This window comes from Carassius carassius, chromosome 7, assembly GCF_963082965.1.
Source record: "Carassius carassius chromosome 7, fCarCar2.1, whole genome shotgun sequence".
In the NCBI taxonomy this organism is placed as follows: Eukaryota; Metazoa; Chordata; class Actinopteri; order Cypriniformes; family Cyprinidae; genus Carassius; species Carassius carassius.
The window spans coordinates 25,822,502-25,849,976 of NC_081761.1; the positions used below are offsets into that span (position 1 = coordinate 25,822,502).

The 27,475-nt window shown below is 36.5% G+C and overlaps 2 protein-coding genes across 5 annotated transcripts in view; one reads left to right on the plus strand and one right to left on the minus strand.

Moving 5' to 3' along the window:
• gpm6ab (glycoprotein M6Ab) overlaps nt 1-11,022 on the minus strand; it is a 57,567-nt gene extending 46,545 nt beyond the window's left edge. Inside the window, exon 1 of the mRNA XM_059554309.1 lies at nt 10,934-11,022. Coding sequence (XP_059410292.1) covers nt 10,934-10,937 — 4 coding nt within the window. The 5' untranslated portion in view covers nt 10,938-11,022. The remainder of the gene's footprint in view (nt 1-10,933) is intronic.
• A 1,198-nt stretch (nt 11,023-12,220) lies between these two features.
• The window catches only part of wdr17 (WD repeat domain 17), a 29,106-nt gene continuing 13,851 nt past the window's right edge, over nt 12,221-27,475 (plus strand). For 3 of the 4 annotated variants that reach the window (XM_059554314.1, XM_059554311.1, XM_059554312.1), the window contains exons 1-19: nt 12,221-12,373; nt 19,022-19,150; nt 19,717-19,900; nt 20,063-20,293; nt 20,884-21,135; nt 21,342-21,464; nt 22,077-22,264; nt 23,010-23,178; nt 23,298-23,389; nt 23,543-23,625; nt 23,737-23,823; nt 23,938-24,102; nt 24,893-25,095; nt 25,714-25,863; nt 25,947-26,077; nt 26,157-26,282; nt 26,621-26,776; nt 27,194-27,258; nt 27,334-27,466. In XM_059554314.1, coding sequence (XP_059410297.1) covers nt 12,245-12,373; nt 19,022-19,150; nt 19,717-19,900; nt 20,063-20,293; nt 20,884-21,135; nt 21,342-21,464; nt 22,077-22,264; nt 23,010-23,178; nt 23,298-23,389; nt 23,543-23,625; nt 23,737-23,823; nt 23,938-24,102; nt 24,893-25,095; nt 25,714-25,863; nt 25,947-26,077; nt 26,157-26,282; nt 26,621-26,776; nt 27,194-27,258; nt 27,334-27,466 — 2,796 coding nt within the window. In that variant the 5' untranslated portion in view covers nt 12,221-12,244. Of the gene's footprint in view, nt 12,374-17,667; nt 17,956-19,021; nt 19,151-19,716; nt 19,901-20,062; nt 20,294-20,883; nt 21,136-21,341; nt 21,465-22,076; nt 22,265-23,009; nt 23,179-23,297; nt 23,390-23,542; nt 23,626-23,736; nt 23,824-23,937; nt 24,103-24,892; nt 25,096-25,713; nt 25,864-25,946; nt 26,078-26,156; nt 26,283-26,620; nt 26,777-27,193; nt 27,259-27,333; nt 27,467-27,475 lie in introns of those variants that run through there. The other variant, XM_059554313.1, reaches the window with a different exon arrangement.

Here is a 27,475-nt window from a genome sequence, read left to right on the forward strand (position 1 = left end):
TAGTCTCCCTATATTTACCAGTCCTTTCCAGTTGTCTGTATGGAGTCCTTACCTTTCGTGATCCCAGTCTTCTCGTCCTCCGAGATTCCTCGTCTTCCTGTTCCTTCCCTGTTTGTTTTATTTTGGATTTGGATGTTTTCTGGTTTTGACCCGGATTGTTGGATTATTCTTTGGATTACCCTAAATAAACATACCTGCATTTGGATCTCTCTCTCCCTGTGTCTTACTGGATCGCGATCGTCACAACTGATTATCATATATATCTGATTCTCTGAACAACTAATCATCACATATTCTGTATTTGGCTAAATATGACTCAAAAGATGGTTAATTCTCTTTGAATGGCTGAGAAATGAGGACAAAGGAATGACTGACGTATGGTGTCATATATTCACATGGACTGAAAAAAGCAATGATGACCTATTTAGCATACTATAGACAAATTGCTTAAGCCACATACTTGTTTTAAAAGAGCTCTCCTGAGGACTGTATTCACCTCATGGCATTTCCATTATGCTGCATTACAATGATGGATATGTACTCTACCATCACAGACACAAACACATGCACACACATACAGTACATAGCGTACAAATGAAGTCATATGTATACATACAAATTAGTCACCAATTCAGCAAAATGTAAAATAACACAAATTGCAATTATCACTGTCGTATAGCTCATATGGCTGTGACAATGTCCATAACAATAATTCCACTACCAATGACCCAGTCTATGTCTGTCTTGATAATAATAAAGGCAAATGAGGTAGGTTATTTTGGTTAATACGAGTCCATAAGGGACTGTAACTGTATTTGAAAACTGTTTCCATTCAGGAAGGATAGAACACACACATTATATACATATAATGCCTTATAAATGGTGACTTTTTTATGGTTATGGACAAAAACACTGCCTGTGTGAGAATGAACATAGGCCTACTGCAGTCAGATGTCACAGTAAAACACTTCATGTCCAAGTGATATTGCCTATAACAATTTGTAATGCTCTAGGAAAGTCTACTACAGTAAAGAAATTGAAAGTAAATGAAGTCTTGAGTAATTATGATTGAGATTTTGACCTTAGGCAAGAGGGAACGAGACTGTCTCCTGAGTTATGAATAATTAATTCATTATTTTAACAAACTATAAAAATCACCTGAGAGCTTCTTCCACTAAGCGACCTATTCTGAATACTGGACGGACAGAAGTACATGTGCTTGTATAAAGTAAATGTTTACATTATGTTAAATTCAAAACATTTTGTACACTGTGAAATTATAGATTATCTGTTGGGATTTCTAAATATTTGGTCTCCTGCAGGACACACACCTCTAGTAACGTTATTGATCACTTTATTGCTACTTTAATATGCGTATACACCTCATTAGAACTGCAGATATGCCTATGGTCATACTTGTTCTCTGGACACTCTAAAATGGGACTGACTAACAGTCAATTTCTGGTTGACAGTCTAGTTTAATCATTATGAACAAATATATTAAACATGACAAACAGACAGCTGTGAACTGAGATAAACTGTATCATCATGCCATCTGTGAAACCACAAAGCTCATATTTCCATTCACTCCTCTCCCATATAGTGAATATACTGGAGTCCACTATAGTGAATAGGACTAGTGCATTTCAAATGCAGCCCTTGTCCGCAGCATGTCACATAATCAGCTGGCTTTGAACACTATAAATTAGTTTTACCGTATCACTTGCTGATCACTTGCTCCAGTTTTAGCCTGTAACCATGGCAACAGACTGCACTTTCTAGAGCGAGGGAGTCTGAGAGGAAGAGGAGGAAACACGTACAAACAAGCCAAGGATCTGATTCCACCCCACAACTTCATTCCACTGCAGAAAAAAATTTGAATTAGAATACAATAAACTGCTCTAGTGATGAAATGATTTAGCCCTAGTATCACATTTTCTTGCAACATTAGATTTATATTTTATTAAACTGCCACACACCACAGCACAACTGAACTCTATAAGTGGGCTTAAGGGCGTACCATGCATGGATTGCATTCCATAGCAGGACTGCATCAACCAGCAGAGACTCTACTATGCCATTTACAAAGATTTGTGCCATTAAGCCAGACAACTTTACATTGTTCACACTTGAGATCCCCCAAAAAACAGTAATACTAAACTCACATATCCAAAACAAGTCAAGATGAACTTGATAATGTGTTTCATCAGGCACAACATGAAGCAAAATTAAGTTGTTTAGCAACAAAGCAACTTGCCGCATTAATCCAATGAATATCAAAGGCGTGCATTCACTGGCTATTTTACAATGACTTTAAACATGGCTAATCCAATCAGAAGTTAGATACTTAAATTATTTTAAAATATCGGTGTTAATGATTGAAGTGTCGAAATGGAGCTGTTTGTGTTGCACCTAGATCAGAACTATATTTGCAATGCTGTATATACCATGATATCATACCATGATGATTTTGTTCATACTGCCCACTCTAGTGGGCTGTAAAGAGCATAAATATGAATGGGTCGACAAAAGGATGCTACCCCTCATCTCTCTCTCTCTCTCTCTCTCTCTCTCTCTCTCTCTCTGTCTCTCTCTCTCTCTAACTATCATTTAACCAAATTAGCTAGTGATCTGAAGATGATAGTAAATTATCCCATTTGTTCCTGGTGTTTACTATGTTATTATGTACAGCTGACACAGCACAGATCAGACTGATGTTGGTTAAAGCCATAATAAAATAATAAATTATGGCCTCTAACAGTCAAAAGGCTGTAATGCTTCACCTACAGAATGAAAACACACTTTTATTAGCAACAGATATTCAATTGTTTCAAGAAAAAGCTGATAAAAACATTTTTCTTATAGAGTACAATTGTTTGTTACTGTGCATCTGATTCCCAGTGCATAAATATTTCTCAACCACATTATGCTAAGATATTTCTGATATTTCAGATGTAATTATGATAATATTATGATGCTTGTTTTCAAACTTTAAAACCTTTCAAACTCTTTAAAAAACTTTTAAAGTTTTTTAACTTTTATTTATATATTAATATTTTAAGTTAAACATGATTAATTTCTCCAGATGTTATGTTTGTTCCAGAAATGTACACACACACAAAAAAATAGTTCTTCAGCTGAGGCTGAAGGAAATATTATAGGGCCCCCACACAAGACTTTTAACTCAGAAAAGTGTACAAGTGATTAAAAACAGCTTTTGCCATTGTAGTAAATCCCCATTCATAGCAAACATATGAAAGTGGAGTAACAAAAATCTAAGGAGAAGAATGGGTTTCCTCTTATGGTTCAACATAGCATCATTTGACAAAGGTGCTGTACTCCACCTTTAAAGATAGGTGCAATATAGCACTTAAAGTGGTTCCCCCTATGTCTGTTTGGTCTTTGGATCAGATTGTTTATCTGTCCTTCTTGTAAGATGCCACTCAGGGGGAGTGTTTCCTTTCCAAATTCAGTCAAGCGAATAAAATGCATCATCCAAGAAAGTATAAACATTTAAGAGGACAGATAAGAAAAAAAGAAACATGCCTGTGCTTATGATTATCCTCTGATTTAACAAATGCAATAGCTTGAAATACAGATTTAAGAGACTGTATTAGTGTGATAACATTCCATTAAAGGCAAGAAAGAAACATTTTAATGCTGTGTGAAACAACTCCCTAGTGCACACAGTGAACAGTCACATATAATAATGCAAGATGGAAAGTAGTAATCTGACATTTAAAATAAATAAAGACACATAATCTTTTTATCTGGCAGAAAGAAAGGGCAAAGACTGTAATTCAAGGTAACTTGCTGACAATGCTTGTGAAACAGACAAGGAGTTTGACAGCATGCTACTAATAAGTCTAGCTATTGTTCTGAATTCCACCTACACACCTCAAGACAGGCAAGTTTACTAGAGCAAAGGAAGAAGCAGTGTGTGTGTGTGTGTGTGTGTGTGTGTGTGTGTGTGTGTGTGTGTGTGTGTGTGTGTGTGTTTGTGTGTGTGTGTGTGTGTGTGCTCTTGTTTTTGTGACATATCAGGACACAACTCTGCATAATGACATGGGTATGACACAGGTATTACAAGGAGAGGGTGACTTATGAGGACATAACCCATGTCCCCATTTTTCAAACCGCTTATAAATCATACAGAATGAGTTTTTTTGAGAAAGTAAAAATGCACAAAGTTTCCTGTGAGGGTTAGGTTTAGGTCTAGGTCTAGGGTTGGTGTAGGGCCATAGAATATACAGTTTGTACAGTATAAAAACCATTACGCCTATGAGATGTCCCCACTGTTCACAAAAACAACCGTGTGTGTGTGTGGTGTGTATGTGTCTGTGTGTGTGTGTGTGTGTGTGTGTGTGTGTGTGTGTGAGCGAAAGAGAGAGAGTCATTCTCAAGAATTTCAAACAAAATTCTCACTTAAATTGGGGCTGCACGATTAGGACATAACATAATTTTCTTTTATTACCTTGAAATTGTAATTGCGATTAATAATTACAATTATCACAATTTGCATTGAATGATGTTTATAACATTGTTTGAAGCAACTGCATGCCATAAAAAAAAAACAGGCTGAAAACATTCAAAGAGAAAATCTTTTGTTGCTTTTCTATTGTATTAAGGCTCAAATGTCAACTGTACATTCATTGGATTGGTTTCTTCTTTAAATAATAATAAAAACAGTTAAAATATGATTGGTATTATGCTACACTTAACACTAAAATTAAAACATTGGGAAAAAAAACCTTAAAATAACCTGAAGAAAGAAAAATAAACACATCTTAAGGACTCAGAATAACATAAGTGGACTTTGACCGATTAATTGGCGCATTGAACGATTACATAATTGTGTAATTGTAATCACTATTAGAAATTTGATTCATTGTGTAGCCTTAATGTTTAGGCATATAAACCAGAATATTAGAAACCTAAAACAGCAGTGCAGGAGCAATATTCTATGATTTATGTTCAAATAAAGTGAATTCAAAAATCGAAATCAAACAGCGGGATATACATTTTAAACAGTAGTGTTTATTTACTTTTTATTAAATAGCAGTACTGTTCAAAACTTTGGGGTCAATAGGACTTTGTAATGCTTATGTCTCTTATGCTCACCACTGCTGCGTTTATTTGATCAAAAAATACAGCAAAACAGTAATATTGTGATTATTACCATTTATAACAACTTATTTTGTATTATTTTGAAATGTAATAAATTTTTTAATGACAAAGCTGAATTTTCAGCAGCCAAATGTGACAAATGGACTTTGAATGATTAATTTCCATTTTGCACGATTAAGTAAGGGTGGCATCCATAATTGTTATCAAGATTAGAAATGTGATTAATTGTGCAGCCCTAACTTGAACAATGAATAGTTTCCTAAAATAATAATAATAATATTAATACTTTTACTTTTTGGCAATATTTACTAAATCAGCAATTAGGAATCTTTAGAGAAAACACGCTAAAGGCGTAAAAGTAGAAATTATGAGACAGTTTTATATGATGCATAAAATGAAACTAAAGTTATTCACTATAAATAGCGTCCTTCATCACAGATCCATCGAGCCTGGTGTTAATGTAGTCATATAAAGACTGACTTTAACACCTATACATATACTACACATTAATACCTATATATATATAAATAAAGGTGATAAAATCACCAGTCAGTTTTTGTAGAATATGATGCATTATGTACATTATGTATGCATTATACATTATGTAGATTAAGAATGAAATGTAGAATATATTGAATTAAAATGAAAAGCACACCGGATTCAAAACCAACAGACTAAAGAAGAATAACTGTTCATCTGAGGACTGATTCAAACACTGATCCAAAATGTGAAGCTTTTGTTTCGACGTGCCATTGTGTTTGTTGCTTAACTGACCCTGAGTGTTGCTACAGTAGCTATTGTACTGAAAGGTCAGGTTGAATGCGTCACATTGCATGGATTCCACAGGGGATTGAATAGAGCCCTGGTCACAACACAGAGGACTTGGCGACACCCAAAGCACTTAAGATTAGAAATACCAAGAACTAGAAGCGACTAAGAACAATATGATACAATAAAAGGAACAATGCAATGGAGTAAACTGTGCACCATGGCAAAAAGGTCATCTTCATCTCATTGAAATATGATTTATTCTGGCCATAGACTAAAATCAGTGAGCAGACTGACAAAAATACTACTGAGCAGAAGACTTATGTGCTCCCAGCACAGATGTCTGTATTTCCCATCAGTAAAAGATACTGCTCCAGGGCCTAGTTTCCACTAAAGGCTTTGCATCACCAGACTTACAGACAGTGGGAATTCACCGCAGGCCATGATATGTCTGGTTTAGACACTAACATAGTTGCATAAGTGTCTAAAGTTCTTAAAATGACTTAAGTTGCCTACATTTCTCCTCAGGGATCAATAAATGTATGTCTTTCTTTCTAATGTTCTCCTCAGAGATAATGGTTTTAGAAGAAATATGGCTATTAGGACACAATAAAAAGCCAAATTAATTTGCAAGTCTGAGCTAGTAACCATGCTATTTATTAACATTTTAACAAACATATACCCCAATTTTTCTATTTGTGGTTTGGGATCTTGGTGTTTTAATGCTGCTCAGGGACAAAGAAAATCCAGAGATTCCTCTTAAACTACCAGTGAGTCGATTTCAAGAGGAAGGTTCTTACCGCACTAGAGAAATCACTCACAGCCTCAAGATCCACTGCTGTGATTGCATGAGCCAGCAGATTTGTTTTCTACCAGAATAAATGAAAATGGTCTCAGAAGGGGGAAAGAAAACAAGGAAATGTGAGGGTGGTTCAAACCTAACTGAACTCCCATCTCTTCTGAGGACTGTTTATTATTCCTTTGGAAATGTTAAATGGCATGTCTCAGAAGAGGATAAAGAAAGGAAAATATGTAGGATACACGCCAGTTTTTGCAGATTTGGCCAGCTTTGAGGATATATTGTCTGTTTTTGAAATTTTCACTTTGTCATTCCATACAGGAAATGGTGGAAAACAGGGGAACCATATCCAATCACTTGCCATATATGGAATGATGGATTTTCCATGTCTTAAGGACTGTTTAAACCAAAAACCAAAAACTACATAACTATATTAAAATGATAACTTATACTGTGCACATCTGCAATTACATTCTCAAACACATGAATTAAAGTCAGATAGAAATAGAACATACATTGTGTCAGCAAAGTTAAATTAAGCACATAGCATTTTCTGTTAATTTACACTTTGCTCCAATTAATTCAATTACTTTTGTGTCCACAATAAAAACAATTAAAAAAAAATGTTCTTAAAAATCTATTCACGTTGGTTCATGGCATTTTCCTTATAAATTGAACAAATCTTAATTATTTTCAGAGGAAAAAGTTTTTAATATATATTTTTCAAGGTAAAAAGTATTATTTACTATATGAATTATTCCTGAATTATTAATTCATAAATACCATTAAGCTTTTGGCAAGTCTCTTGACAAATAGACACGAGGGTCTGCTGGGGTCCTCTCTCAATGATATTATTTTCTGTTTTTATGGTAGGTTTTTTCCCTGCATGCAGTTTGCAAACATTTTACAAGTATTAATTAGAAAGCAGCGGTTTTAAGGAATAATAATGACAACCTATAAGATTTGATAAACTATGATAAACTATAATATTTACATTTCATTCATTGAGAAAATAGGTATTCAAGTCGCTGTATGAATTTTTTATGTATTTTTTGAATAATATTTTCCCTTCACTTTTGTCACAGCACTGTTTCAGTGTTTCGCCACAGCCACTGAACAGCTGCGTCATGCAGACGATATACATTCACAATATATGGAGCTCCCACTTCATGGGTAAACATGGGCAAAAATACAGACTTAGGTATCTGCTATGTCCTCCTTTTAACAGATATCAGTGTGGCAGTGGCACACATTGCACTTGTACACAGAAACACATACACACGCCAAAGGCACTGGCTGACCTTTTAACTGGACATCTGTAGTAGGACACGACTGTGGCCTAGGAGACAGCATTCCAGTTTTAAATCCCTGAACCCCATAAACCCAAACCCATGTTCTGCTCATTAGACCGACCAACAGCCAGTGAAAGAAGAGCGAGAACGGGATGGTGGGAGGGCAAGGCGGTCTCACAAAAACAGAGGCGCTTGTCAGGATTATCAAAGGCCCCCCACAAGAGGAGAATGTTTGGAGGCGGCTAACAGAGAGACATAATGTGGCTATTTATCCCTCATGTGACTCCGTGCATATATTAGACAGAATAAAGAGGGGACAGACCATCAGCAGGCACCATGAATGAGAGCTTCAACAAAGTGTGTCTTTCTTCAGCACAAACAAGTGTTGTCATTTTTCATATTCCAACTATAACTGGTAAACAGAGCATGGAGTGAGATCCCCAGAACAGTGCCTTTCAGATGCCAAGACCCAGATATAAAATACACATAATAAGAACAAACTGTTTTGTGCCTAGAAAGAATCCATTCAATTTGTGCTCAGAAGCTGGTCTAAGGGATTTAAAGAGCTGTGATTGATTCTGTAGCAGGTGGTCAGTAGTGCTGCACATTACGCATAAGATGCATTTGATTAGTGAGGTAACCATGAACTTCTGCACCTCTGCTTCCAGCTGTTCCACAGCTGATGTGAACATTTCCTCCATTTAGTTTTCCTGACAATAATTAGCCTATACCTCTGTCATTTTTGCATAGCGTCTGAAGGGTGGAAAAACAGGTCCTCGGGTTTTCCCAGTCACTGGAAAGCATCTTGTCACATTATGTCTTGTAAAATAGAGTTGCGAACATTTATCTGTTAACTATTTGGGAGTAGTTTGAAATATGTTGCTGCAAACACAATATCTGAATGACATTAAAGGGTTAGTTCACCCAGATAGCAAAATTATGTAATTAATAACTTACCCTCATGTTGTTCTAAACCCGTATGACCTCCGTTTATCTTTGGAACACAGTTTAAGATATTTTAGATTTAGTCCGAGAGCTCTCAGTCCCTCCATTGAAGCTGCGTGTACGGTATACTGTCCATGTCCAGAAAGGTAAGAAAAACATCATCAAAGTAGTCCATGTGACATCAGATGGTCAGTTAGAATTTTTTGAAGCATCGAAAATACATTTTGGTCCAAAAATAGCAAAAACGACGACTTTATTCAGCATTGTCTTCTCTTCCGTGTCTGTTGTGTGAGAGAGTTCAAAACAAAGCAGTCTGAATATCTGGTTCGCGAACGAATCATTCAGTTCATCAAATCGAACTGAATCGTTTTAAACGGTTCGCATGTCTAATACACATTAATCCACAAATGACTTAAGCTGTTAACTTTTTTAATGTGGCTGACACTCCCTCTGAGTTCAAACAAACCAATATCCCAGAGTAATTCATGTACTCAAACAGTACACTGACTGAACTGCTGTGAAGAGAGAACTGAAGTTGAACACCGAGCAGAGCCAGATAACGAACAAAAGACTGACTCGTTCACGAGTCAAGAACCGGTTGCATCGGTTTTCAGATCACCAGTATTATAAGCCTTCGGTTTACCCACGCTCATAACCCTAGCACAGAATCAGTTCAGAATCAATCACCAAAAGAATCAGTTTGGTTCATGCGCTCTGTGTGTCAGTCTGCTTCACGCTGAATCACACATGCGCAGTATCATCAGCTCCTCGATTCTTCTTATCTGGCTCGGCTCAGTGTTCATCTTCAGTTCTCTCTTCACAGCAGTTCAGTCAGTGTACTGTTTGAGTGCATGCATTACTCCGGGATATTGGTTTGTTTGAACTCAGAGGGAGTGTCAGCCACATTAAAAAAGTTAACAGCTTAAGTCACTTGTGGATTAATGCGTATTAGAGATGTGAACCGTTTAAAACGATTCAGTTCGATTTGGTGAACTGAATGATTCGTTCGCGAACCAGATATCCAGACTGCTTTGTTTTGAACTCTCTCACACATCAGACACGGAAGAGAAGACAATGCTGAATAAAGTCGTCATTTTTGCTATTTTTAGACCAAAATGTATTTTCGATGCTTCAAAAAATTCTAACTGACCATCTGATGTCACATGGACTACTTTGATGATGTTTTTCTTACCTTTCTGGACATGGACAGTATACCGTACACACAGCTTCAATGGAGGGACTGAGAGCTCTCGGACTAAATCTAAAATATCTTAAACTGTGTTCCAAAGATAAACGGAGGTCTTACGGGTTTGAAACAACATGAGGGTAAGTTATTAATTACATAATTTTGCTATCTGGGTGAACTAACCCTTTAAAAGGCACAGTTGGTTCTGATTATATGCACCAGGTAAAATCACTATAATCTGATTATGAGCTTGAGCAACAGAGAAAGGCATGTTTGCTTACGTACATACCAGATAGCCTTCTTACATATTCAACTGCAAACTGAAAGAGAGACAACAATATGGTCTTTCTAACAATGCTGCTGTACCTCTTTCCTTTCCTGAAAAATAATAGCTTGCCTAAGATGAAAATTCTATCATCATCCTTCACTTGTTGTTTCAAAGCCTCAATTTTCTGCTGTGGAGCACAACAGGAGACATAAGAATGACAGTCACCATTCAATTTTAATGCATGGAGAAAAGATGCAATGAAAATGAATGGTGACTGAAGCTGTCATTCTTCCTACCATCCTCTTTTGTTTAAGAAAGTTATACAGGTTTGTAAGTTGTTACAAACATTACATTGTTTCTGTGAGCTAATACTTTAATATATTTAAGTTAACTTAATAACTCTCAGTTCTTTCTCTCAGTAAGTGATAACTTGTTGAATCAAAACAGTTTCTGTTATTCTCTCCACTGAGTGGTCGTACTTGTACTTCACACGCACTTTTCAAAGTCGTCTTCTCGACCTCACTTAAAACGACAAAGCAATGACTTACCCATGTTTGAGACTACAGCTTGACAACGCTGGAAAAGTCCACAGTTCAAGAGTTTGACACTGAAGGCTGGGAGAACGACCGTCGGTATATTAATGAGGTGACGTCACAATAACCAACGGGCGGAGAAAACTTATTGGCTAGTGAAAAGTTTCATGAACTAAAAATCTATTTTAGCGTGTAAAAGCTAATGTATTTTTATATTATATTTTTCTTTTTAGAATTAATATTAATGTGTTCATTGAATCTCTTAAATATATTAATAAACAATATATTAATGAAATGGTATCCTATAACAATATTATAATGATGATGCAGTTAGTGTGTGGTTGTGTAGTTACATATTTATTTTCCTGAAACAAGCTAATGAACGAAATTCATGGGTTTAGAGGCAGTTTGGTAATAAGCCATTGTCAATTAAATATATAGATCTGAGCATAACTTAAAATAAATTTACATTGGATTGATCCAAATCGAGTTGCAAATGAGGATAATAGAAGCAATCAAATCTAAAAAATAAAAATAAAAATAATAAATAAAATACATTTCTGACATTTATATGATTTCATTATTTTTTCACAAATTTTCCACTCTATAATCTCGGGTTTCATGGCCTTGGGAAGCAGGTACTAAGGTATAAGGTCACGTTTTTCGGCATTTTATTCGGCTGCTTATTCCGTATTTACTCCGAACACACCCTTCTGTAGAGTGCAACGGTTCACAACATGATATGAGTTAGGTTAGCAGTGCCCTCTGCCGGTCGAATGGAGGAGTTGCACTTTAAATGTGATGAATACACGAATAATCCTCTCTTTAAATTTTCATTTTATCTACACTAAATAACGATGACACGATTTTACACCCGACCACTAGCAGATATAATCTTTATGCAAAACCGTAATCTGTTAACTGTTATCTGTTAAAATTGCCAATGTGATATCCAGCATGCGATGGGTGAAAGTCCGCTAATGAAACTGAATCTCTGTGTGAAAAAGGCTGCAGGATAAATAATGCATTCTCTCTCTACACAGCTTTCACAGTCAGATATGTTTGTCACAAGCAATCAGTCTGAATGAACGGTTGCCAAAGTGCAGAATGGTACAGGTATTTTATATTTTAGTTATTTATTTTTTTAATTAATTAATTTTTTAACAGAAGATGGCCAGCCGTTTGGACTACAAATACAAGAAAGCACGAGCACCTGACTGATCACTCCTCCCCGAATGAAGATTACATGGATTTGGGCTATGATTTGCGTTGATTGACAGGCAAATAACCAATCAGCGTTCAAAAACTGGCACAGCGTGTGACGCCATGCTTCGAATTGACCAATCGTCGCAAAGATTCGGAGGCAGCGTTAACAAACTACATAAACCAAGTGTTTGTCCGTCAGCGATACACCTAATCTCAGCACCAGGTCGCTGTCCACTGACACAGAGAGAGGTAAGCGCTCTTCATTATTTGTGTTCACATGTTTCACTTCGGTTTTCAACGAAATATTCGAGTGTATTCGCTTAATTACCTCAAAACGAGACGTTTGGATACATGCGCTGCTTTTTTTTAAAAACTACTTTGCCAACCCCGCTAATATGAACCGGACCGTGACCAGCATTGCCCATAATTGTTGCTGTGGAGAAAGAAAGACAAAAATAAAGCCAGATGCAAAACAATAGCACTGTAAATGACATACAGTTGCGTTTCATGTCCTTTTTGAGAGGGTTCCTGTCGAAATACATTTCAGTTTTTTCAGTTCAGAGATTTTTCAGTTACAAAGCTGCAAAGGCAGTAACGTTAGTAGGCTATATTCTGATTATTTATTGTTCTGTAACTTTTGTGAAGGTGATTTGGAAGAACTCCAGATGAACTGTGATTGAGGGAATGCACCAGAGGCTCCATTAGTGCTGATAGAGGTCTGCTAATGCATATCAGAGCCTCATCACAGCTTTCATTATGATTCTGAGCATCTGAGCAGACAGTGCTAGGCAGATTAAACACAGTGAGAATAATCAGCTTTCTCTTGCCAAGATGTGTAGACAAGCAGGACTAATGGCCAGCACTTCTTGAGACAGGGAAAATTGGTCATGCAGCCATGCAGATCATCACAGATAACCACCTGACACGTTGACTTGAGGAAGTTATGAGACCTCATGCACGATTCATTTTAGAATAGTTAGCATGTCTATTTACGTGTGGTTTTTGACATAGAGTCACTTTTTTATGGTTGGAAAGTGTGCTATCTTTTTGTATCATAGAAGAACTGCTTGATGCAATCACAGTCAGATTCAGCAGAGTGTTTATACTGTCCCTGGGGAATCTTATATCCTAGTCTCTATGTGGTGTTTAGTGGAAAAGATTTACAGATTAAGTAATTGAAGACATGGCACATGTGGTTAGGGTGATGAGTATTTGATTATAAATAGAAAATGGGGAAAGACTGTGTTGTTCAGATTTTATTTGAAAAAAAAAATATGTACATATTGCTGAGTAAAGATCCTCATTACTAGGAAAGATTAGATATGCAGAATGCCCAGTGTTTCTTTTGGTTGTCAATCTTTTATCCTCTTTAGGCCCCATGTAGAGAGATTAGGATTGTGCCAGTACTTAATGTAGTAACTTTCTCATAGCAATAGCATGACATTGGTTCAGTTTTGCTTTGTTTTTGCTTTAAATCCAGTAAAACAGAAATTATGACTATAATATTGTAAGTACTTTAAAATAGTTAGGGCTATCAAGATAATTGTTTTATGAATAAAATCTCCATTAATGTCATGCTTTTGTAGTTAACGTGAAATTTTTAGTTTTGGGGGAAAATATTTGTATGTATAGGGTCTCAAAACAGTAACATTTGCATTGCTAATATCATTTTTTTTTTCTTAAAGTTGCAAATAAAACAAAGATTGTTGGAGTGTTTTACAAGAAAATGCTATTTCAGTCTTTGTATTTTGAATATTTCACATTCAATTGAATGTTACCTAGCATTTCTTTGCAACTATTTGCGTAATTTACTAGAGGTTTCCAAGTAACAATTGTTTCACCTACAAAATGTACATTAATTTAAACAAAACATAATGTAATATGATCACTTTCTTCAAACAGTGTGCATTTATTGATTTATTTGCCTTCTAAATGTAAACATTTTCATTTTTATAAAGTTTATTCAATTGAGAAATGAGCTTCAGCTGCATGTGCTGTTAAATGAAAAGCTTTGCGGTTTTTGTTTTAGTGCTGCAGACAATGAGAGACATGGCTGCTGTTCTCTTCTATCTTTTTCATGTTAGGGTTGCAGGGCTATAGGATCTTTTGATGTTGTTTTCTGCTAAAACACTCAATAGCAAAAAAAGAAAAAGAAAAGCCACAGTACTTTCCTATACACCTGTTTGGTGCTATGTCTGATCTATGAGAACATTGCTGGTAATGTCTTAGAGCAAGTTGTAAATAAATATGCAATTAATCGCCTTAAAGTGAAAATCACATATGTTAGAGACTCTCATTAGCTACATAAATCTGAAATCTTTTGAATGCCTTTTGAACTAGAACATACACAATTAAAAAAAAAAAGAAAAAAAAATTATGTAGCTAATTAGCATACATGAAACTGTAAAAGATGTAAAATTTAACTGTGTTAAAGGTTATTGTTGCACATGTATTTCAGTAACAGACAAATACTTGCAAGAACAATATTTGAGGTAAAAAATAAATAATAATAAATAATAACAGCCCCAAGATGTACCCAAAATATAACAAATATTTAATGCAATAATATTACAAATAAATTGTTCAGTATAGTAAAAAAATATTAGGACATTTTTGTATATATATTTTTTCATTACACCATATACTTTATAACTCATATGTAGAAAGTTAAATACAAATGTAACTATCTGAAACCTTTTATTTTAACAAATGGATCTGTAGCTGGGGCGATAGTGACAAGCTCTAACCTGCAGACATGGTTTTTGGGTTCTTTGTTTTACTATCACACAATAATAGCCTGGACATTGTGGTCTATTCATAGATTTATATGGAGAGTAGGATAATGGACGTATCTGTGTCAGTCTTGCATTGAATTAACCTCTATCCGTGGCATGCAATGTGATTTCTGTGGTCACAGTGTTGTCCCAATATCATAGAAGCAAATTCTTCAAAGAACAAGCTCCAGTGCTTTATAAAAAAAAAAAGAGAAAAAAAAAAGTGTTTGCTTCATTTATGCAGCAGTCTGTTTGTTCAGTTCCAGCTCTCGCGTGTGCCCTGATCTCTTTGGATTTGTGCTCAGGCAGAAGTAAACAAAGATAAGCATGTAGGTATTCCTACGTTCATTATGAAAGAAAGGTACTTACCGAGCTATCTAAATTATGCAAATTGTATTCCAGATCTGATTTCAGTGCTATTTGTATGGAAATACACTGTCTGGGAAAGAAACTGCCATGAAGCAATTTTCTCAAGTACTTTACTTTTGTGTGTTATGATGTCAGAAATTGTATCTAGAAGATTCTTTTTTGTATTTTTTAAAATGTTTAAAATGTTTTTCACTGTAGAAACAAAAGTTACTCTCGGAAGCGTGCGAGTCGACACGACAAGCTTATGTAGGTGGTGTAGAAGCTAATGTAGGCTGTATGTCAATACGGTGCATGTGTTACCCAGGTGTAGGATGTTTGATTCTGGCCGGCACTCTTGCCCTCTCCAGCAGAGCCCCTGCCACTTCATCTCAGCCGCCTCTTGAAGTTAAAGTCTTCATCACCAAGGAAACGATTTCATGATTGGCCTATCTCTCCCTCTGTGCGTGCTTTGCTCCGTCTGCATTTCACTCACGCTCTCCCCCGCAGCCCAGCCGAAGGGGTAGGAGGTGTTGAGGGGGTGACATCTCTAACAGAGCCAAACTTCTGCTGATCACGATCTCTGTGGCATTTGGAGGCCTGAGGTCGGAGTCATAGATGAACTCACAAACACCTTTCTCAAAGATCACCAATTATTCAATCATCTGTCTCTCAGACAACTCATTATTGCTGCCTTCACGTGCTGTTTGAATTATCATAGTTTCAAGTCAGAAATTGGACATGAACGGCCTCTAAAGTCATATTTATGACTGGGAAACTTGGAGAACTTTGGCAGTCTAAAAACTTTAAACTTGGCAGAGTGAAGCACGATTGCTGTAGTGACTGGTTTTTTTATTTATTTTTTATCACAACAGCTAAATTGCCTTGTCTTGATCTTAAAGGAATAGTTCACTTGGAAATTACACTTACCCCATGATTTACTCATGCTCAATCCATCCTAGGTGTTATATAAAAAAATGTCCTGGCTCTTCCAAGCTTTATAATGGCGTTGATTTTGAATCCCAAAAAAAGTGCATTATTCCATCATAAAAAGTGCTCGACATGGCTCCAGGGGGTTAATAAAGGCCTTCCAAAGCGATGCATTTGAAAGATATCTTTATGTACAACTTTATAAACTGTAATCTGTAGTATACACTAACTGTCATACACGTTCACTACAGAATGGCATTATAGCATAGGATGTACTGTAGGCGTAGTGTAAGCTCCGAAGAATATTCTAGTCATGTGAAAACCAAGTTTTGTTTACAGCAAAGGAAAACCAATCTCCTATATATATTATATCAAAATCATCCAATCCAAATCTGTAGGATTTCTGTAGGGTACTTCTAATTTGTGACCAGTGTTTTGTTTTGCTCAATCCTCTGCACTTTCTCAGTTTTTTAATATACGTTTTTAATATAACTCCGACTGTATTTGTCTAAAAGAAGAAAGTCATATACTGTACACCTAGGATAGCCTGAGGTTGAGTAAATCATGGGGTTATTTTCATTTTTGGGTGAACTATTCCTTTAAAGACTTGCAGATTTACACTTACAAATAACCAATATATGCATATTGGATGTTTTATACACAGCATAAATAACATGTATTTGATTCCAGTATCAACAACAAGCTTCCTATCTAGATATACACTAGCGTGGCTTATGTATGTTTGACCACAGACAGGAAGCTGTACATTCACAACAAAGCATTTGAACTTTAATCACGACTTCAAAAAAATAACCCCTGTCAAAACAAGCCACTTAAAGGGGTACTCCACCCCAAAATGAAAATTTCTTTTGCACTGTTTCTACATGTATTCATGCTTTGATTTGAAAGAAAACAGCACATTCTTGTGGCGCGGCTGATACAGAAGAGCAAACGCAGCATACTGTGATATTGAAAGACACAGAGGAGACTGTTGCCAAAGGAATTGTTGAATAAAGTCGTTATTTTAGTTTTTTTCATGTACAAAAAAGTATTCTTGTCACTTCATAACGTTACAGTTGAACCACTGATGGCAGATGGACTATTCTGAAGATACTTTTCATACTTTTCTGGATCTTGACAGTGTTATTTACTTGGCAGTCTATGGCACAGTCTCAAGCCTCCCAGTTTTCATCCAAAATATCTTAAATTGGGTTGCGAAGATGAACTAAGCTTTTACAGGTTTGGAACAACATAGGAGTAAGTGATTAATGACAAAATTTTCTTTTTGGGGTGGAGTATCCCTTTAAGAGAGGCCATTGCTTGTGTTACATGTATGTATCATGCTGGACAGTTTAGAGGAGCATGTAAATCATGACGAGCAAAAGAATAAACACCTTCAAGAAGGGTGCGCAGGGGTGAGATGAGGTTCGTGGTTGCTCGTATGTCAGAGAGGGGGTAAGTGAGGGAGTTTAAATGAAGGGATCTTGCTGTTGCCTGGCTACCGTCGGGAGCTGTTCTGTCGCTCTCGTCTCCAGCCACCTCTCCCACACGAGCAGCCTGCACCAGTCAATGAGCATGTTCTCTTCCTCTCTTGCTCTACCCCCATTTCTTCATACACATGCACTCGCGCAGTAGGCAACAGTCGCACACAGACTACTGAAGCAGCTCTTTTTCTTGTAGTCGCTAACGCAGAGTCCCATTCAGCTTTGCTTCTGTCAGGGTGAGAGGATAGCAGACATGGAAAGCCTGAGCTGGTTCAACAGATATCACAATGATCCAAAGGTAGGAGCTGTGTGACGGGTTTTCTGGTATAGCTTTATCCTTTCAAATGTTATGAAGAGAAAGGGGAATGACACAGAGACAGTGATGAGGGTTGTTTTTACCAGTGTCACCCTAAACGGCTGCTCTCAAAAGACATGCACTTGCGTTCAAAAACAGGTAGATGCAGCTCAAAAGGAATGGAACGGACTGCAGGTGTCTTGAGACATGTATGTGAAAGTTGAACATGAATGGGCTCAAATGGAGTTTAGGAGCAACAGAGTGAGGTCTGGTATTATTAGGTCTGATGATTTCACACAATTACAAGTCATTTTTGTTTTTGGTATTAAAATGTAGCTTATTGTGAGCTGCTATTTAAATATTACAGTCAGGTTAATGTTATTTTGCTATGTAATGGTAGTAGTGACAGATCTTTTCTTCCTTATTGTGATATAGATCTGAGTGTAATGAATTATAAAGAGAAAAAAAAAAATGTCAGCGGGGACTTGGTTCTATTAACTGGTTGTTTATTTGGATTGGAACTGCTTAATGACTGGAGAAGTCCAGCATACATCACCAGAGGATCCAGTTATTTGAACATAGGGACGTATTCTTTGCTGAATTAATCTCATTATAACGGTCAGAGCTTCCCAAATTAATATTTATTCCTTTACTATAACATCAGTGAAACTATAAAGCTGGCTCAGAGGTATGTATAACTACAATGCAAAGCAGGATAAAAGTATGTGCTAATGTTGTTGCTCCAGCTCTCTAATATGTCAGTGTACACATTCCTCGCTTCATTTTGTTCACTCTTTCCATATATAGCCTAGTGCACTCAATTGTCATGTACTATATAGGTAATGAGTTAACAGACCGAGCACAAGAGTCAAAAACAAGGGTTGATTCCTGTGCTGGAGTTAAGCCTGACCCTGACACCCACTATTCAGAATCGGGGAATCAACTATTTTGGAGTCCCTAACTTTAATGTCTGTTTTCACAACCCCACACTTGTGTTTTTTATTTGATTGCTGAGACCAATGGACATGTCACAGATCTTTAGTGGTGTTACTGGCATCTCTTCGTCCAGGTAAAGATGTCTCAGGTGAAGCAGGTTGGCCTGTTGGCCGCTGGATGCCAGCCCTGGAACAAAGACGTGTGTGCTGCCAGCGGGGATAGGTTTGCGTATTGTGCCACACTTGCAATATATGTGTACCAAGTAAGTGCAAACTATTGGAATGTGAACTGTGGTAATCATAGACTGTTAATGAAGAAAATTTCTCTGTCTTCACCCAAAAATTCTGTCATTTACTCACCCTCATGTCGTTGCAAACCCATAAGGCTTTTGCTCATTTTCAAAACTCATATTAAGCTATATTTAACGCAACCTGAGAGTTTTAAAAAGAGCACAGCTAATTTGGTATAAGGAAGCTCAAACATGTTTGCTTGACATGCCATGGTCTGTTATTGAGCATATTGCTTCATACAGTATAAAGCAATTGTGTTTCTTCAGAAAACTAAGGGATCAAACCTCTCAGTTCATATAAATTAGTTTTACAATGCCTTTATGAACATTCTGAAGTTTTGGTGGAATTAACTTTTAACGGAGGGAAAGAAATCTCTCACGTTTCATTAAAAATATTCTTGTTTGAATTTTCATTTTTGGGTGAACTTTTTAACAGCCTACAATTAAAGTCTAATTTGAATTTAGATTTTACAATTCAAGATATATATATAAACTTTTTTTTTTTTTTGAGTGGCATTGATTGAAGTCTGTTCTTCCAGCTTGATCACAGATATAATGAGTTTAAGCTGCGAGCAATCATGTCTGAACACAAGAAGACAATCACAGCTATATCATGGTGTCCACACAACCCTGAGGTGTTTGCCAGTGCTAGCGCTGATAACCTGCTCATCATCTGGAACGTGGCTGAGCAAAAGGCAGTTACACGGCTTGACAACACCAAAGGTACCGACACACTTAAAGAAGTATCCAAAGAAATGCAAACCACCTCACGGCACATAGTCCACCTGACAGAATGAGTCCTCCAAGACATCACTCACAATTACTGTTTCTGATTGTGATTGATTTATGCAATGTCTTAAATTGCCTAAATGGGTGTTTTTTTAGGTATCCCAGCTTCTCTAAGCTGGTGCTGGAATGCAGGTGATAGCGTTGCGTTCGTATCCCACCGGGGTCCTCTATATATATGGACCATCTCTGGGCCAGACTCAGGAGTCACTGTGCACAAGGAGGCTCACAGTTTCCTCTCGGATATCTGCTTATTCCGCTGGCATCCAGTGAAGAAGGGAAAAGTGGTATTTGGACACACTGATGGCAGTCTGTCCATCTTTCAACCAGGTAGCATGACTGCTCTTGTTGGTTCATGTTTATTAATGCCAAAAACATGTTGTTCCAAACCTTTATGTGATTCTTTCTTCTGTGGAGCACAAAAAAATGTATTTTGAAGAATGTTAGTAACCAAATAATTTTGTTGGTGACCGTGTGTCTGAATATGCCAACTTCAATACTATATATATTATGTCTGAATTCATAGAGATTCAAAAGTGAGCATCCAGGAGACACTTAACTATTCCCATGAGGCCACGATTTGTGAATGGCAGTGAGGCGACATGGCATAAGTTACATAACAGTGACAGGACAGCATAGGGGATGTAGTATTGCATTCATTCTATATAGAACATACTCTTTTGTGGATAAACCAAATGTTATATCTAATATGCAATTTCAGAGGCAGTCACAGAGGAAGAAAGAAAGTCATACAGCTTTGTACTAACATGAGGATGATTAAATAGACAGAATTTTCATTTTTGGATGAACTATCTGTTTATTACAAAATACTAAAATCTAACCTGACATCAACAAACTGCAATGTGCACAAGACTAACATGCAAAATAACTTGTACTTCTTTTTAATTGTATTACTTTAGGCTCAAAGAATCAGAAGCATGTACTGCGTCCCGAGTCGTTAGAAGGCACAGATGAAGAAGACCCTGTCACAGCTCTAGAGTGGGACCCTCTCAGCACAGACTACCTGCTGGTGGCCAACATGCACAATGGCATCAGACTGCTGGACTCTGAATCTCTATCCTGCATCACAACCTTTAGTTTCCCCAGTGCCGCTGCCTCTGTGCAATGCCTGGCCTGGGTGCCCAGTGCCCCTGGCATGTTTATCACAGGGGGTAAGATAAATACGCACAGAAGGGCCAATGGGAAATAGTTTTTAGTTTCAGAGGCCAGCTTTGATCTGATTTTAGAACTCTCATTTAATTATTAATTACATTCACATTAACATAAATCAGAAGTAATTTGAAATGGAACACTTTATAATATATTTGCATAGTTGCATCTCTAAAAAAGGTTTATTTTATTACATTGAATTCTCAAGATTCTCAAGTTGGCGTGCTGAGAATATGGAACGTATCAAGAGCGACGCCTCTGGATAACTTCAAACTGAAGAAAACCGGCTTCCATGCACTTCATGTTTTAAATTCCCCACCAGCGAAGAAATGTACGTGTTTTCATGTTTACGATTAATCACTTCTGTATACTGTGTTTGAGTACCTCATAACTTTCTTTACATGCACCTTCTTAATGGTTTATAATTAATGCAATACTTCAATCAAATTTATGCAAATACGCTCATAGTAACCATAATCATAGTAAAATCTGTGGTGTATGCAGATTTTAATCACAATAAATGGGTACGAAAACATTTACCAAAGACCAAAGAGCACATTCTTGTTCACACAACTCCATGAATGTACTCCATGTTAGAGTTTGAGAAGTTTTCACTCCACTCCGAACCGCCATACTCTGGTATTGGCATTGCTACCACATTTAATCTTCATCATGGCGCCAAATAACTATTCAATACATCCATAGAAATGTTTTTGCATTTGACTTAAATAAACATTGGCCTGCAACACACCTACTATATGTGAGTTTATCAAAATAACCAAAATTCTAATAATCAAATAATCAGAATAATGAAAATTGCATTTAAACGGGAGTAAAAGATGTTTGCTTTTGTCATGTAACCTCCTTAATACTCTGATTATTGGAAATTAGTTGATTATTGGTGCACATGTAAGCATAGTCAGTGTTGTCATCTCTCTTTTAGCCTTTTGCACAAATTCCCCTTCCAAGAATCACTACACCTCCTCCACTAGTGAGGCTGTGCCTCCACCTACTCTTTCACAGAACCAGGCCTTCTCCCTCCCACCTGGCCACGCTGTCTGCTGTTTCATGGATGGGGGGGTTGGATTGTATGATATGGGCACCAAAAAGTGGGACTTCCTGCGGGATCTGGTAGGAAAAGTGACTTGTTACCTGTGGGTTAACATATATTGAAAAACCTTGAAATGATTGTTACAGTTTTTATATTTAATATCATGAAAGTACCTTACACTTAAAACGTTACATTGTAATAAAACTGTGAATGCATTGATGCAAGCATCTAAAGCTTAAAATAATGTTTTTATATTAGTCATCTTGATGCTGAAGATTCCCTTTATTCCTAGTTCAGCAAATATACATGTTATCCCAACAAACAGCTCTTTTAGTTTCCTTGATTGTTATTAATGACAAAGAAAGTGCAACAAAACCTATCCTCCCCATGGTTAATAAGGAATAATTGACCACTGAATTGTCATAAATTAATGCACATCTTAGGTGATAATGCGCCCACAACACAAAGCAAAATGTGCAAACCTTGGGTGTGCATTCATTTTCAGTAAGTCATCAGTCTGAACTCAGTTTTTTTGTTTATAGCACTAATATCTCATGATGGTTATTTAGGGACATGTACAGAACTACTTCCTTGATTTTATTTTAGTTAGTTTCCAAGGCAACATTTCTCATTTTTAACATTTCATGTTTTTCATCTAAGATTTATATTTTATTTCAGCTTTATTTCAGTTAATAAACACAATTTTCCATGATTTTAGTTTTAGCTAACAATAACAACACTGGCTAGAATTCCATCATAATGATTATATAAATGTAATACAAAAATTTAAGGTTTTATGACTTAAAGATGTTCTTTTTGTCACAGGGTCACGTTGAAACTATCTTTGACTGCAAATTCAAGCCAGATGATCCAAACCTTCTGGCTACAGCTTCATTTGATGGGACGATAAAAGTCTGGGATATAAACACATTGACTGCTGTGTACACATCTCCGGGCAATGAGGGAGTGGTTTATTCTCTGTCATGGGCCCCTGGTTAGAATGATACAAAAATATTAGAACACACAATGTTATCACTGACGTTTCAGACAGAATTATTTTGGGCTATTCAGTAAACTTATTTCTTCATTTCTGTTTTTCATTGTATCCTGAAGGAGATTTGAACTGTATAGCAGGAGCCACATCAAGGAATGGCGCCTTCATTTGGGATGTGAAAAAGGGAAAGATGATCACAAGATTTAATGAGGCAAGCACTGAACATTTTTTACTGATTTTGTTTTATCCAGAATTCTCACAGTTACTAATTATTCAGAATGGATAACTCTTAATTAGATTTTATGAGGCTATATTTAAATTAGATTTAGATTGGGTCTTTATTTTGACTGCAACTGTGTTGCAGCATGGGAAGAATGGTATTTTTTGTGTTGCTTGGAGCCATAAAGATTCCAAAAGAATAGCCACATGCAGTGGAGATGGATTTTGGTGAGTCTGTTTACATTTTGAATAACATTCTCTCAAGTTTCCACTTAGTCCATAAATGTCCTATACATATAATATCCTCACTGACATGACAATCTAACTCTTTTTTTTCAGCATAATTCGAACCCTTGATGGCAAAGTGTTGCACAAATATAAACATCCAGCAGCAGTGTTTGGCTGTGACTGGAGTCAAAATAACAAGTATGAGTATTAATCAAATACATACAGAGATTTCAGAACTTTTTACCAGTATTATTTTCTCTTGTTATCACAATTATAATACATTGTGTGTCTGTCTCTCTCTCACTCACCCAGAGATATGATTGCCACGGGCTGTGAAGACAAGAATGTTCGAGTCTATTACTTGGCCACCAGTTCAGACCAGCCACTAAAAGTCTTTACAGGTCACACGGCCAAAGTATTCCATGTGCGTTGGTCACCACTCAGAGAGGGCATTCTGTGCAGCGGCTCAGATGATGGGTAATAGTTGAATTTAATCTTCATTTGCCTCTCTAATATATACACTACACACTGGGTCATACTAATGCATATTAAAAAATTTTTTTACTTTTATTTAGCAAGGGCATATTGATCAAAGGTGACAGTAAACAGTTTTACATTATTAGAAAAATAATTTATTCTTTTGACTTTTTCCACAAAAAATATTAAGATCAACAATTTCTACTTTGAGTATAATAAGAAATGTTTTTTTAGCAGCAAATCAGCCTGTTACAATGATTTCTCAAGGATCATGTGACAGTGACGACTGGAGTATCTGCTGAAAATTCAGTCTTGACATCACATTAATAAAATACATTAAAAATATTAAAAATAGAAAACAATTAGTATAACTAAAATATTATACAAAAAAATAAATATATATATATAACTCAATTAATTTTTTATCAATTTTGATTTAAAGTTTTTGCTGAAATGTGGAAAAATTAAATATATATTGCCTTACTGTCTTTAAATTGTAATGCTAATAAAGCCTATTATTTCACAATTTCATTTTGGGGTGCAACAAATGGTACCCATATAATTAATTTATGAAGCTTTAAATTAACTGCCATGTAAATCATCCTATTTTTTATCATCCAGCTGTTAGAAACTTGGAATAAATTAATCAATGCTGACTGTGAATTGGGCATTTCCACTGGTAACTGATAATCTGTATGTGATATTATATTCACATCAGTGACATTGTTCAAAACAACATAAACCAAAAACTCCTGAGAGCAACTTAAACTTATTTGTGCATGTCTACTAGGACTGTTCGTATCTGGGATTATACCCAAGATGCCTGCATTAACGTGCTGAGTGGCCATACCGCTCCAGTGCGGGGTCTCATGTGGAACACAGAGGTGCCATACCTTTTGACCTCAGGGAGCTGGGACTACACCATCCGTGTCTGGGACACCAGAGACGGCACCTGTCTAGACACTGTATATGACCATGGAGCTGATGTCTATGGTAGGGTATTAAATGTAGATGCTGCAGAGACAATTATTATTTCATGCAATGTGGATGAATTTTGCACATAGACTATTTACTTTATGGGTTCAAAAACAGTCTACAACTTGTCTGGTTTCTATGCAATTTGCTAAAAATCTGCACTATGTAAAATACGAGTGTCAAAGTGTTGATTTTTGGAAAATTGAGGGGTCAGTTAGGGGTTAATGGGGGGTGGAGGCACTTGTAGCAATTTTTATACAGCCTTTCCGGATATATTTATGTGTCAAAATTTTACATGCACATTCTAGACCCTAACTGAGAAATAGTCCCAAAATGTAAAAAACTTAATCAATAGTTTAGCCATGATTTCCAGCAGTTTGAAAATCAAGTGTGGGTTCAAATTGACCCACACACAACATTGTGATAGCTAGACACAGCTGACTGCGTTAAGTTCTTTTAATGGAGGCAGGAAAAGCAGACCATTCAATAGTTAAGAGACCTAAATATGTGACAGGAACACTTATTTTTGTCCAAAGACTGTTTGTGTGCAGTATGAACACTCATACATTATTTTGTGTCATTCCAAGGTTATAACATATTATTTATACAGCCTTGTCAACCGTATGAATTCCCCAGGTCTGACATGTCACCCCAGCCGTCCGTTCACCATGGCTTCCTGCTCCAGAGACTCTACGGTCAGACTTTGGTCACTTACTCCTCTAATTGCTCCTTTAGTGGTCAACATCCTTACTGACCACAACTGGGATGACATCATTGGCAACACAGGTTAAAAACATGCACATATTATATACTGTCTGTATGGGTTAGTTTTGTAAAGACATTAAAACACATTAATTTCTTGAGTGTAGATCGTGCTATGGTCCCTGGAGCTCCTCCTCTCCTGTGTGGAAAAATTTCCAAAGATATCAAACAGGAACTGGATAAACTCTCTAGTGACATGCGCATGAAGAAGCTCCGATGGTTCTCTGAGTGTTTCTCAGTGAGTGAATCTCAACACAGAACTCTCATGGACCTTTGTTAGGAGTCTAAATAATAGGTTATTTGTTCTGTCTTTTTAGCCACCAGGTGGGAGTCATAACCTTTGGGATCTGGTTGCTGTAATCAATGGACAGGATGATAGTCTTCTTCCACAGAACTATGGACAAGGCATCATGCACATGAAACATCTGGTCCGCTTCAAAACTGTGAGTGTATGAATAGTGATGTAATGTTCTAATAGTGTCACAACTGAAATGTAAAATTAAGTCCTGCAAGCTTCTGGTGAATATTATGTTGCCAATACTTCTATCCACCTTATTCCTAAATGTGGAAGTAAGCATACGTATGGGTGAAAACGGTAAAACAGTTTGCATTACAAACCACTGTGTTCATAATTAAGATAATACACTAAAATACTACGGTAAGACACCAATTTGCAGTATCAAGCAGCAAAATGAGCGGTTTTGTACAGCTGAAAATAGCTGGATGCAGATGAGACCGAAATGTGCCACGGACAGTTTTACAGTATGTGTCTTTTCTGTAGTCTGAAGCACAAGAGCTGACTATAGTAAAGATGTCCAAGTTTGGGGGTGGTATTGGAGCACCTAGTAAAGAAGAAAGGCTCAAGAATGCAGCAGAAATCCATATCAGACTGGGTCAAATCCAGAGATACTGTGAGCTTATGGTGGAACTGGGAGAGGTAAAGATTTAAAAGCTGTTACATGTTTTTATTATTATTATTATTATTATTATTATTCATTACATCTATATGCTGCTAAAGTAATCTATTTAATAACATATCCATATTTGTTGATGAGTCAGGATTTAATTATGGATTAATTATGTTGAATGTGTTATTTCAGTCATTTTTACAATTTGAATTTCTTACTGTTAATATATTTTAAAATGTATTTTATTTCTTTGATGGCTAGATGAAAATGTCTTTGAAAATGTCATTTTATGCAATTTATTGCAAATAAAAGCATTAATTTCTAAAAAAAAAAAAAAAAAAAAAAAACATCTTACTGGCCCCATTTTCTCATATATGAGAATGAATGGTTCAACATCCATGGCTTTTTTTATGATTTGGGATATGAATGATGTTTTATGTGTTTAGTGGGAGAAGGCTCTTTCTGTGGCCCCTGGTGTCTCCATGAAATACTGGAAAAAGCTCATGCAAAGGTACCTCATATACTCATTTGTATTTTTAATTCAGTTGTTGTGAGTGAGATACCATTCATTTATTCCTTATTGCAGGAGAGCAGACCAGCTTATGCAAGAAGGCAATGATGATGTCATCCCGTACTGCATCGCCACTGGTGAGGTGAAAAAGTTGGTGAATTTCTTCACCTCTAGAGGTCAGCTGAAAGAAGCTGTGCTGGTGGCCCAGGTACAGGGC